At 41.0% G+C, this 14,372-nt stretch overlaps 1 protein-coding gene across 1 annotated transcript in view; it reads right to left on the reverse strand.

Moving 5' to 3' along the window:
- Dnah11 (dynein, axonemal, heavy chain 11) overlaps window positions 1-14,372 on the reverse strand; it is a 321,062-nt gene that overhangs the window by 292,547 nt on the left and 14,143 nt on the right. The window contains exons 7-8 of the mRNA NM_010060.3: window positions 9,008-9,241; window positions 6,953-7,120 (exon numbers count right to left, since the gene is read on the reverse strand). Of these exons, the coding sequence (NP_034190.3) occupies window positions 6,953-7,120; window positions 9,008-9,241 (402 nt within the window). The remainder of the gene's footprint in view (window positions 1-6,952; window positions 7,121-9,007; window positions 9,242-14,372) is intronic.

Here is a 14,372-nt window from a genome sequence, read left to right on the forward strand (position 1 = left end):
AAAGCTGAACTCCAGCAACAGATACACCACTAAGCCTACACACTGATGGAAATTGAACAACTCTCTACTCAGTGATCACTGTGTCAGAGAAGAATGAAGGCACAACATACCCAAATTTATGGGACACAATGAAAGCAGTGCTAAGAGGAAATTTTCTAGTACTAAATGCCTCCATAATGAAATTAGAAAGTTCTCATACCAGCAATTTAAAAGTACATTAGAATGTTCTAGAAAAAAAAAGCAACCACACCAAAGAAGAGTAGAAGGCAGGAAATAATCAAAATCAGAGCTGAAATCAATCTGTTAGAAACAAAGAAAATAATATAAGAAGATAATACAAGAATAATCAATGAAACCAAGAGAAGATTCTTTGAGAAAATCAACAAGATAGACAAACCCTAACTAAAAGAAGGAGAGATAGGAAAGATAATATCCACATAAACAAAATCAGAAACAACAAAAAAAGACAAACCCTAACTAAAAGAAGGAGAGATAGGAAAGATAATATCCACATAAACAAAATCAGAAACAACAAAAAAAGATATAACAGACACTTAGGAAATTCAAAGAATCACTAGGTCTTACTTCAAAAGCCTGCACTCCACAAAATTGGAATCTTAATAAAATGGATGAATTTCTATACAGATACCACTTTCCAAAGTTAAATAGAGATCAGGTAAATTATTTAAACAGCCCTAAAGAAGCAGCCATTAAAAGTCTCCCAACCAAAAAAAAAAAAAGCCCAGGGCCAGATGATACAGATTAATACCAGACTTTCAAAGAAGAGCTAATATCAATACTCTTCAAACTATTCTATGAAACAAAAACACAGTCACCTGATACCTGAACCATCCAAAGACTCAATAAAGAAAGGGAACTTCAGACCAATTTCTCAAAGTTCTTAGCCATCAGGGAAATGAAAATCAAAACAACCCTGAGATTCCATCTTACACTGGTCAGAATGGCTAAGATCAAAAACTCAAGGAACAGCACATGCTGGCAAGGATGTGGAACAAGAAGAACACTCTGACATTGTTGGTAGGACAACCTGTTTATGCACAACCACTTTGGAAATCAATTTGGCTCTTCCTCAGAAAACTGGGAACAGTTTTACCCCAAGACCCAGCTATACTATTCCTGGGCATGTACCAAAAGATGTTCCACCGTATCACAAAGATACTTGCTCACATATGTTCATAGCAGCCTTATTTGTAGTAGCCAGAAACTGGAAACAACCTAGATATCCCTCAACTGAAGAATGGATAAAGGAAATATGGTACGCATCTACACATTGAAATACCATTCAGCTATTAAAAACAAAGACATCCTGAGCTTTTGCAGGCAAATAGATGGATCTTGAGAATATCATCCTGAGTGAGGGAATCCAGTCCCAAATGGACATGCATAGTATGTACTCAGTTATAAATAGGTATTATCCATAAAATGCAGGATACCTATGCTACGCTCCACAGATGAAAAGAAGTTTAACAAGAAGGAAGGCACAAGCAAGGATGCTTGAATCTCACTTAGAAGGGGGAATAAAATAGTCATAAGAGGGGCAGGAGAACGAATGGGAACATGGAAGGTAGGGAGGATCTCCAGGAAGAGACAGAGACTTGGGATAAGAGAGGCGCCCAAAAATCAATGGTGGTGACCTTATTTGTGACTCACGGCATTGGAGATATGGAACCTGAAAAGGCCACCTCCTGTAACCAGGCAGGAACCCCAGTGGAGCCATAGGGACACTAACTCACACATAAAACTTTTGACACAAAACCTATCCTGTCTATAAAAAGTACAGGGATTTGGGATGGAGCAGAGACTGAGGAAACAGCCAACCGATAACCAGCCCAACTTGAGACCCATCCCAAGGGTAAGCAGCAGTCTCTGACATTATCAATGATACTCTGTAATGCTTGCAGACAGGAGTCCAGCATGGCTGTCACCTGAGAGGCTCTACCCGGGAGCTGACTCAGATGAAGACACACACAGTCAAACAGTGGATGGAGACTGGAGATTCTTATGGAAGAATAAAAGGAAGGATTGTGGCCACTGCAGGGATAGGAACTCCACAAGAAGACCAACAGAGCCAACTAACATGGACCCTTGGGGCTCTCAGAGTCTGAACTACCAACCAAAGAACACACAGGCTGGACCTAGGCATGCCTGCACATATGTACCAGATGTACAGCTTAGTCTTTGTGTGGGTCTGGAAACTGGAACAGGTGCTATCCCAAAAGTTGTTGCCTGTGTATGGGATATGTTCTTCTAGTTGGGATGCCTTGTCTGGCCTCAGTGGGAGAGGAAGCACCTAGCCTCACAGAGACTTGGATGCCAGGATAGAGGGATACACAGGGAGGCCCCCACAGGGTTAGAGGAGAAGGGGAGGGGGTCATGGGGAAAGGATTGTAGGAGGAGATGACTGGGAGGGGGTAGTGAGTGGGATGTAAAATTAATGAGTAAATTTGTTAATTAATTGATTAATTAATTTTTAAAAATTGACCTCAAAAGTCAAAGACCTGTATACCAGAATGTATAAGCAATTAAAGACCTGTATACCAGAATGTATAAGCAATTAAAGAAGGGGTGGGTAGGAAGCTAACCCACATACATGAGCCAGTGGATTTAATATCGTTACAGAGACAACACTATCCAAAGCAATCTGCCTAGCTAATCTAATCCCTGTCGAAATCTCTCACGGATGCCTTTGCACTAATTAAAAACAGCGTCCTAAACATCTGACTAAATCTTTCCAAAGTTAGTAGGCTCATACTTTCTAGTGACAAAATTTGCAAGTCTGTGATATTAGTAACAGTGTAGCAATGACATATAAATCAAAGAAATAGCATAGAAAGCCCAGACATGAACCCTCATACATACAATCAAGTGATTGCTGATAATTGTGCAGAACCATTCATCGGGGCAAGAACAGTCTCTTTGGCAAATGATGCTAGGAAGATTCGCCATTTGCAAAAGGGTCAACTTGGACCCTCCCTGCACTTAAAATGAAGTAGATTAAAGCTTTAGATATATACATGGAAAACCATACACTTTCCAGAAGAAAACACTGGAAAAGTGGTCATGACATTGCACTGGGCAATGCTTCTTAATCCTAACTCCCCATTTATAGTATAACTGTCTTGAATACTTTCTGTACATACATTTAGAATCAGAGTTGGGTTCAGTACAGCTGAGCGGTGAAACAACTGCCTAGCATCCACGAGGCCCTGGTTCAATCTCTAGCACACACACATAACCAAAGCAGTGATCACATTTTGCTTCTGCTCTCAAACATAACACAGAAGGCCGGGGAGGAGGAGGAATTCCTATTATAATACACATTAAGCATGCCTGTCTACTACATCCTCTCTGGTATGCAAGGCCTCTTCCTTTACCGCTGCCTTTCTATGTCGAAATTTCTTCTCTAATCATTTTCTTAAGATCAGCCTACAAATGTATTCTTTTAGTTTTTGTTCATCTAATTATCTCGTTTCCCCTCTGTCCCTGAGGATGGAAAATTCTAGATTTACAGTTTTCTCAGAACCTATTTTGTCCATTAAATTCTGCCATCGGTGGTTTCTGATAAGAGATCTACCAATCAAATTATATTTTCCCTATAGGTAAGAAGTAATTTCACTCTCACTTTCGATTTTTTAAATTTAATCTGAAAGATGAACACAGTGATATACTTGTGTAAGCCCAGCACTTGGGAACCTGAGATCAGAGAGTCCAGGACCTTGTCACCACAGTGCAGTTTGATGGAACAGCCCAGCAACTCAGGCTCAAAAATAAAGCAGTCATTGTCAGATGGTTCCAATATCCCCATCAGCTCAGTGATGCTCAGCAGAGGCCTGCCCGGCTCACAGTACAGTATTGTCTTACCAACCGATATCAGATATTGCCAACTGCTGAGATTCTGGACCTCCAAGGTCTGGATTCTCCACCAGGACCCTCCTAACACACAGCTACGCCATGAGGTCCAACTCCCTTTGTAGGCCCAGAGGGTACCACATGCTGATGGCCTTGCTACCACTTGGCTGTTGTGAAAGTCTTCAGTCTCAACAAGGCTAATACCACCCCCGTGACATGAGGATCTACCAGGTGAGGCAAAAAAAAAAAAAAAAAAAATCAGATTTTCATATGACCACCACCACAGAGAGGAGGTTCTCTCCTGGCTAGCAGGCATGAAGACCATGGCTCCTTCTTCTTAGCCACCCAGCAAGGGTGAGGAATGGAACACTAGGTTTCCAAGAGGGTAGAAATTTAAAGTTCCTACCCAGCCTTCCTGGCACGGTCACAGTGTAGCACAGCTGCTTCTTTGGTCTTTGGCAGCATATAGATAATTCTAAGTTTTCTGCCTTGCTGGGGAGCCCTTTTGCTCCCTTGGCTAAATACAGTCAAGTTTTTATAGAGGTCCATGGTATGTGCTACCGGCACTTCAGGTTGCTGAGATATTTGTTTCCAATTCTGGACATTTTACATAATGAAAACCCAAGGAACTTATTTCCATACTATTTCTTGGGTTCTGAAGTTCTTATCCAGTCTAATTTCTTGTATGTACATGTGTACATGTATGCATGTGCATGTGTGTCTGCATGCACACATGCACACATATGTGTGCTTGTAATGACTAGGATCTTAGTTGCTTTTAACATTAGGATGACTAAAAAGCTCACCCAAAACTTTCTATAAGCAGAAATTCCTAACTAAATTGTTGGACACCTCTACCACTACTCAAAGTAATAGTTTAAAATAACACAAGCCAGCAAATCCCACAATTTGTTGAATAGTGTGCAATGGTGAGGAAAAAAAAATAAAAGGAGAAACATAATTATAACAACATACAAAGAATGCCAAAATACAGTTAGGAGCAAGGTGGTTATACAGTGTGTTGAAGGCTCTTTGTGCAAAAACAGGAAAAAAAAAAGGGTAAAGACAGATGTGTGTCAGGATGAACACAAGTGTGTCAGAAGGAACTCAGGCCAGGCGTGGTGGCACACACCTTTAATACCAGTACTCGGGAGGCAGAGGCAGGCAGTTTTCTGAGTTCAAGGCCAACCTGGTCTACATAGTGAGCTCAAGAACAGCCAGGGCTATACAGAAAAACCCTGTCTCAAAAAAACAAAAAACAAAAAACAGAAGGAACTCAGATTGTGTCTGGATGAACACAGACTGTATCAGGATGAATACAGTGTGTGTCAGGATGAATACAGATGTTTCAGGCTAAAACCTGTGTAAATTAGAAAATATGACAGAGTAATAATGGCAAAAGAATTGCTTAGTGTACTGGTTAGTTTTATCTCAACTTGATGCAGCTAGAATAATTTTGGAAGAAAACCCACTACTGAGAAAATGCCCCCACCAGACTGACAAGCCTGTGTGGCATTTTCTTGATTGGTGATTGATGTCACAGGGCTCAGCTCACTGCAGAGGGGCCACACCTGGGCTGGTGGTCCTAAGCTCTATAAGAAAGCAGGCTGAGAAACCCCTCAGGAGCCAGCCAGTAAGCGTTATTCCTCCATGGCTAAAGGTCATGCAGAAGAACTGACCAACACTAAAGGCCTTTTGAAAAACCACATGGCTTTGAAATCTACTACCATAGAAGCTTCCTATTTATACACATTCTAAAGTACACACATACATGAAAGGAATTTAAACTGTGTCACCATAAGATGAAAAAGACGTGCCTGCACGTATGCCTGTGTACCATATGCATGTAGTACCCATGGAGGCCAGAAAACAGAGTCAGACCCCTTGGAACTAGTACTACAGATGGTCTATGAGTTGGAAAGTGGGTGGTAGGAATCAAACCCCAGTTCTCTGGAAGGGCGACCAGTGTTCTTAACCAGTTGGAACAACTCTTCAGCCTCCTAAAGGATCCTTTAAGAAAAATATACAATAGTTGCAATATGCTGAGAAAATAAAACTAACCTTTAAGAAAGAAAAGAGGAACTGGGGATTTGTCTCAGTGGTTAAAAACACTGGCTGTTCTTCCAAAGGGTCACAGAACTCTACAAGGTCGTCACATAGGCTGAGCTGTTGGCTCCCAGGACAGCCCCACATACTGAATGCCCTAGTGCCTCTATCACATAGCTCTAGGGATGAGCCTGGATGTTACTATCTTCTTCCTACTGTCCATAAATTGTGCAGAAACATTCTAGAGAAGCACTGACCATGGCAGTGTCTTACTCACATTCACTGAACTACCCACCAGTTACTAGAATTCAGAAGGTTTGCTAGTTACATCTAATTACATCCTTGTGAAGTTGACCTATTGTGCTCCTATGTTTCAAAGATTGATTTGAAATATATATATATATATTTATTCCAGAATTGTTTTAAGATAAACCAACCTTTTCTTCTTTGTTAAACTCAGGTTTCTGGGATTTGGCAAAACAAACCACATAAAAGCTCTTTATCCTAGAGCTGGAGAAAGGCTCACAGGAAACTCCCTGTCCACAGTGTGCTCAGTGACAGAGACTGAAAGCAGTTTGAATCTGAACCTCTCCAGTCCCTTGAAGTTCAAAATATGAAATTATTAAGTTATAAAAATAGAAATTATGAAACAATATGCATGCCGGTGAATGATATAATGATGGTGGGGAAACTAATTGTTTCAACAGACCAAAAATAACTCAGAAAAGTTTAAGATAAAACATGTAAGTTACATGGGCATTGGACGAGCAGATCAGTAAGTATAAATGCAGGGAATTCCATTCTGATATTCCCAAGCAGCTGACCTAGCCTGAGGCCCATGGTTGTCTGAGAGCTCTGAACTGAAAGGTCAAATCTGGTCCCTGTCATGAACAAGGGGGTAGAACTGAAGAGCCCTAACAGCTTCCGGTCCTACAAGGATCAGCCTGGATAGTTCGCACTGTCCCTGCGATCTTCTTCCCTTTTAGCTTTGAAAGGATAGAATCCTCCATGTTAAAAGGAAAGTACATAATATTACCATGTCATCACAGTCAGACGGATCGTACGTGCTCTGTTGGAAAACTTTGCAGCATTCGATAAATTCCTCACTTGTTGAGTGGATTTGTGCATTTAGGACGGCTCCCTTGCTGCCACCAAATTCCAGTCTTTCCAGTTTCTCAAATTCCAGTATGGTGACAAACATATCCTTTAAAAAAAACACACACACACAAAAAAAAAAAAAACCAGTAATGACCTTTCTATCACCTTCAGCAAGAAAAGGAGACTTTTAAAGACTCCAATGAAAACATTTTCAAAAATTCAGAATCAAAGGGCACTTATATCACAGAAAGTCAATACTGCTGACTTCACTGAACAGAGCAAACGCTGATTTTAAAAACCATTTTCAAACTCCAAAAAGCTACCTCACAGTGGAGACAGCTCCTGGAGTACTACGTACACATGAATCCTCTGAGTGCCATCCTAATGGGAAAGCAGAGAGCTCCCTGGGTGGTAGCCTAGGCTCAGCCACCTACACTCTGCAGAGGCCCAGCCCCATGACTGGAGAGGAACCTAGGAGACTATCTACAGAGGAGACGTCACCCGTAAGTGTCTGACAGACTTTAGCAGCGCTCAGACTGACCAGCAATAAGAATCTTCACATAAATCTCTGGCTTATGTGAAAATATTACATGAACAATAAAATGTAAAATCTGTAGAAACCTCTAAGGAGGAAAAGAAGGCAGCAGCCTCAGTTCAAACATTTCAGGAAGCCTAGGCTGGTAGACTCGTCATAAAAGTTTGTGCATTCAATTTTTTCACTTTAGTTTTTTAGGTTTTTTTTTTAAGCACTTATACCCAGGACTGGAGAGAGGGTTCGTTGGTTAAGCGTCCTGGCTGCTCTTCTAGAGGATCTGGGTTAGATTCCCAGCACCCACATGGTGTCTGACAATGGAGGGTAAACTCACTTCCAAGGGATCTTGGCCCTCTCCTGGCCTTGACAGAGCTGCATGCATGTGATGCACAGCTATTTATGAATGAGTTTATTAATTTTATAGCGTTTTGTTATATACTTGTAAATGGTATACATACAGCTATTTATATGGTAGTGTGAGTGGCGGGCATGAGCGGGTAGAGCAGAAGGATCCTGACTCAGAAGCAGCTTGAGTTATCCAGCAAGTTTAAGGCCAATCTGCATATGGTGAGACCTATCTCAAAAATAATGATCTTCTTAACAGAAAATGACAGCGTGATACTTAAATTACCAAGTGGGTTTTAGGAATGAGATTTTCTTTTGAGTTTTATAAATTTCCTTTTCAGCCTTTTCACAAGAAGAGTGAATCCTTTAAAGTTTCCCATTTTACAACTTTATACAAGTACTTGGGAAATTATGTCTAGTCACTAGCAGGTAAAGAGATTTACTTACTCTCGTGTTGTAACAGTTAAAAAAACAACAACAAAGAAACCTTGAAAAAACAGCAGGGGGGCTGGAGAGATGGCTCAGCGGTTAAGAGCACTGACTGCTCTTCCAGAGGTCCTGGAAATTCAATTCTCAGCAACCACATGGTGGCTCACAACCATCTGTAATAAGATCCCATGCCCTCTTCTGGTGTGTCTGAAGATAGCTACAGTGTACTCTCATAAATAAAAAAAAAGGTTTTTTATTATAAAAACACCAGGCTGTGGCGGTACACTCTGTCATGCTAGACAGAAGGATAGAGAGTTCAAGACAAGCCTGAGATACATAGTAGGGCCCTGTATAAAAAAAAAAAAAAACAAAGTCCAGGGGTGTATGTCAGTGCAGGGGGTGGGGGTTCCAGGAATGAACAAAACTGGGTGTGATCTCCAATACCACAAAAGAAAGAAAGAAAGAAAGAAAGAAAGAAAGAAAGAAAGAAAGAAAGAAAGAAAGAAAGAAAGAAAGAAAAGAGAGAGAGAGGGAGGGAGGGAGGGAGGGAGGGAGGAAGGGAGGAAGAGGGGGAGGATGGAAAGGGATAAGACAAAGCCCCCCCCTTTCCTCACAGAAAAGCTACTCCACCACATGAGCCTCGTGAGCCCACCCACATATAATTAGATAAAGGTAATAAATGAATACCTCTATTTTTACCAGCCGGTCAAGAAATTTGTTAAATCTGCCAAACACCAGATGAGACTGAAAATCCCAGGATCTCTGCTCCGTGTTTCTTGTGAAATAGCTTGTCAATCCCTTTCTATATTTGAAGAAAGAATTCTGGAACGTCTTTAAGACACTGATGGCCACCTGCACCTTTTCCAGTGCGTCTTCAATTTCTCCTTTCAGAAGATCTTCAGGTGACAGGTATGCTCTTGCCTAGGATTTAATTAAAAGATACCATGATCAAAAATGCACTTTTAATTGTAATAATCTGTTTGAGCTAAACATTTTAAATTATAATTTCTAGAACTGAGCCAAAAATGGTATTAAGGAAAGAAAGCACAGACTCTAGAAATGTAAAACCTTGGGCTTTGATGGCATCCTTTCAGGGGAGACTGAAGTGCAGGAGAGGCTACTGTTTCCAGATTTCTATATTTTAATGAAAACTACATTTTTACTGAGTCTTGTATGAGTGACAATAAGGACTTTGCACAGATATTCCTACCACCCATATTCTAGACAATCAGACTTTCACAGAAAGAAATATACAAGCCAGCAAGGCCATCCATCAGAAAACAAGTTTTCAGAGGTTGGTCACTCTACCGGTGTTGCGGGGTCGATTGTGAAGTATAAAGAGCTGGTTATGTGTGGTCTATCTCTGGAAGCTCTTTCCCATTCATGGACTTTTTTTGCTGGGAAGCACAAGAGGCACCACAGGACATGTGATCAAGCTGAGCTAGGCCCACATGAATTAGTTTTTTAAATGGAGATGGGACAAAAGGGGGCAAATGCAATAGATAAGACCTGTGAGTCTGCAGGGCTTAAAGAGGAAATGGACAAACCCCTGAATGAACATGGTGAACAGGAATAAACTCCAAAGTCTGAGACAACCCAAATTTTCCATGATACAAATGGGTCAAAAGAAATTGTGTCCAAACCAATTCTGTAGGCCAAACCTGCCTTATAGAAAATATCAGAAGAACACTTGACACTGAAAAAAGAAAAAGCATAGCCAAGAGACTGAGGGGAAAACAATAACATCACGATAACTGGTGTACAATGACATCATGATAACTGGTATACAATGACATCATGATAACTAATGTACAAATGACGTCATGATAACTGGTATATAATGACATCATAACATCATCTGGTATATAATAACATCATAACCAGTGTACAAGTGACATGATAACTAGTGTACAATGACATCATGATAAGGTGTAAAAGACCTTAATGATAACTGGTGTACAAAGCAGGACGAAGCACAAAGGCAAAAATGGCATCAGTCAATACACGCATAGAGGAATGATACTGTCCTCAGAAATGGTAGACTATGAAACAAAAGAGGCTGGTCCTGAATATGGGATGGCTCCCAGGAAGGTGCTGGTCAAGAGATCAAAACAAACAAAAATAAAGCTATTGTCCTTGAACTTGGTTGTTCACCAGAGCTTGGTGGTAAGAACCCTACCACTAAAGATACCACATACTTTGAGTCCAGGACTTTGGAAAAATCAAACTGGTAATGAACTGGAGAGGGAGAGGCAGAGGGCAGGCTGCTGGAAGAGAAAGGTGCCAAAAGTTATACCCAGCTGTAGACGCTGTGAACTGCACTAAGGACTTACACAGCAAGACACAACAAGCAAGTCATTGTGCAACAGTGACACAAACATCTCTGGAGTAATCCACCATCCAGCTGTCGGATTAGATGTAAACCCTACTCAGCAGGAGGGAACTCATGTTTGGTACTGTAAACTTGACCAAGAGCCTGAGGCTAGAGAGGCCACAGACCCCCAGGGAGAAACCACTACCATTCGGTTGAAGTGAAATAGCATCAAACAGCTACATCAGAGAAGAGGTGATTGCGGTGTGCTCATCCTCAAGTGGGACATATACACATATAAATGTCCTCCCCACAAAGCTCATGGAGCATCATGAGAGGGGACAGATTTTGAAAGCCAGAGGTTGTGGAGGACAGCTGAAGAACAGTGTCTGCACTCATGAACTCTCAACAGCTGCAGATACTACAAAACACCTGCACATGATCAATCTAGTCAATATTTCAGCATTGATAGGGAGGCTCACAGTGCCCCACTCCTAGTTAAGAAGCTACAGTCAGGGGATGGCCTCCAAGAAGAGAAAGTCAGCTTTATTTGGGGGTGGGGCTACTGGTTGGTTGCCCATACTACAGTGGACAATCCTCTATATATGTCCACGCAGACAGCACTAATGGGACTCAGTGGGTTTCATGTATGTAGGACATGAAGGTGTGAGGCCCATGTGGGATGTGGAAGGAGGGGGCTGGAAGAAGTTGGAATGGGAGAGTGAGGCATGGCCATGTATGTTGTAACAAAAGAAAAAACTAAGTGTGTGTCAGTTTGTGACTGCTTAGAAAGTTGCCCCCACACCTCATTGGGGACTGAAATGAGAGCCATGGTGCTCCCCACAATACTTGGGAGGTCTTTTTGGTTCTCTCATGTAGATGCTTGACTTACCCCATCTCCCACTAGTGCAATCGCTCTACGTGCAACAGAGATATAGGGGAATTTCTCATAATTAATTGATTGGCTAATAAAGATGACAAGAAACCAATCACTGGGCAAAGAGGAGGAGGTAGGCTTTCCAGTATGAGAAAGGAAGAGAGGACACCGGAGGAAGGAACAGGCTGAGATTCTCAGAGCTCTGGAGAGGCAGAGCCAGCATTTGTGGGATAGGTGTTGGCTATGAGAAACACACAGTCATGGTTTCAGGCTACAAATAGACTCTGTCATTTGCAAAGCAGCAAGAAAACCATTGGTACGTTATCTATAAATGCCACTGGTCATAATCTGACAAGTTCTAGTTCTCGTTGCTCCCTGTTATACTCTCTTGTCCTGCTCAGGCTGGACAGCTAATTGATGGCCACATGAAAGTAGCTAACACTTCACAGAGAACATGGTAGGTAGCTGAGTGTTTGTTTCATGGTGTGAATTTCAAGATGGTTGCTTTTTGCTATGGTATACTATATACTACAGGCAACTTCTACATGCCTTCTGTAACATTCTGAGAAGCTGAAAAGTCTATGGTGGTAATTCAGTTGCCTTCCCATTTGCAGCAGCTTTCTGGTACCTAATTACCTACAGATAAAATGACAAATCACTGAGACAAACCATCCCTGTATCCACTCCTATCCATCTTGACTGGCTCTCAGGGTGTGGAGTCCATCACAGCCAATTAACTTCTCATCTGTGTATCAGTACCTCCTGAGACAAGTCACTGGTACTTCACATCCCAGACAACACCACCCAGTCTATCTCCTTGCACTGCACAGCAGAGACTGTCAGGGAAAGAACGTGGCGGGAGTCGGCACACATGCTCATGATAAAGCTAGGGGCTGCTAATTACTTTTGTGTCATCAGCTAAGCTGCCATTGGGGTTGATTCCCTTATCTGCAAAATGAGGAGTGTGGCTTAGGGAACCCTCATGAGCACCTAGCCCCACATCAGAACCGTTTTAAGTAAAACAGTCAGTCTTGCACATCAATGGGTTGATTCAAAACCGTGAATCAAATGCAGTTTTTAAGAACCCACCTGGGCATCCAGGGGCTCTTTATTTATCACCATTCTCAGAGCAAGACATTAGAACAGCTATTTAATACCTCATTTACATTGTAGTAAGGGGCACTTTGAGCAATTTGGAGATCATTTAAAGTACATGGTATAACATGCATAGATCATATCCAAATACTAGATCACTTTTATATTGAGTTTAGTTTGGTAGCTATGGTATGTCCTACAATGTTAGTATCTATACTCTTTGAGTGGTATTAGTGTTAGTGTTAGTGTTAAAGGGTACTTGTAAAGAGTCAGTGAGATGGCTCAGCAGGTAGAGGCATGTGCTGCTAAGCCTGATGATAAACTAATATGTTTATTATCCATAAGCCAGTTAATTATCGATTAGCCAATTTATCAATATACCAGCCTGTTTCTATCTCCCTGCTGTTCTCTTCCTATTCCTCTTATAGCCTTTTATAGACTCATACTTTTGGCTATTACACACCCTTTATCCAAGACAAACTTAGCCTTGTTAAGAATCTGGGGATGATGGAAATATCTACAAGAAAGAACACACCATGGACTAGATAGGGTAGTGAGACCAAATTATTGCTAATCCACTATGACATCATAGTAGTGTTGGGTTAGCATAGAAATGAGAGAAGACCTTGCTACCAAAGTGTAACACACATATGTATATATATGAATATATATGCATATATGTACATATGCATATATATGCATATATGAACATATGTATATATGTATATATGTACATATTATATATGTATATGTGTATATATGTATATGTGTACATATGTACATATGTATATATGTGTGTATATATGTATATGTGTATGTATGTATGTATTTATTTGGGGATCAGACAGACACCCTCATACAGACATACACACAATCAAAACATCAATGCAAAAATAAATATTTTTTTTAAAAAGTAAGTTAAAAGACGAAAATAAGTCAGTTAGAATGTTAATTAGAAAGTCATCTAGAAAGTTAGAAAGTTAGGAAATAAGTCAGTTAGAAAGTTAGTAAGTTAGTTGTTAGTTAAAAAGTTAGTTTCTGGGACTGGCGTGGTGGTTACTCAGGAAAACATTGGTCACAGAAGCATAAACACCTCAGTCTGACCCCACTGGCACCCACAGAGATTGCACGTGTATAGCTATAACACAGGTTGAGCAGGGAGATGGGTTCCGTCTATCTCACCTAGCAATCAGTGGCCACCAGGTTCAGTGAGTGGTCCTGTCTCAAAGGATACAATGGTGAATGATTCAGGAAGACTCCAAATATCATACATGTACATTTATACTCACATATGTGTGCCCATGCACATGAAACTTGCACATTAAAACACATACACTTAAAAAAAGATCTTGACAAAGTAGAGTATATGTGGTGTTTGTTAGACATATAAACATAAGAAAGAATGGGGAAAGGAGGGAAATTACATCTTTGGTGATTCTTGTACCAGAGTTGGCTCATTGGTAACTTAGATTCCTAACATGTTGGGGCAGGCTTACTACAAAGTTAGTGATCTGCTACTTTGAGAATCATGGAAATCAGGTCAAGGGAACCTTTGGTCAGAAGCCAGAACTAAGAAACAAGAGAAGCCACAGTATTTCCTTGGGAGCTTGGCAGCTCTGGCTGTTAACACAGACTGGAAACCAAGATAATAGCTTGACAGGCTTCAAGGAAACTAGGACTATCTCATGAGCCATAGACAACAGGGCTTTGTGGTAAAACTGGTTTTGGTAATTTTCAAACAGTCCTTCAAAAGGGGTCAGGGAGAAGTA

This window comes from Mus musculus, chromosome 12 (genome assembly GCF_000001635.26).
Source record: "Mus musculus strain C57BL/6J chromosome 12, GRCm38.p6 C57BL/6J".
NCBI lineage: Eukaryota > Metazoa > Chordata > Mammalia > Rodentia > Muridae > Mus > Mus musculus.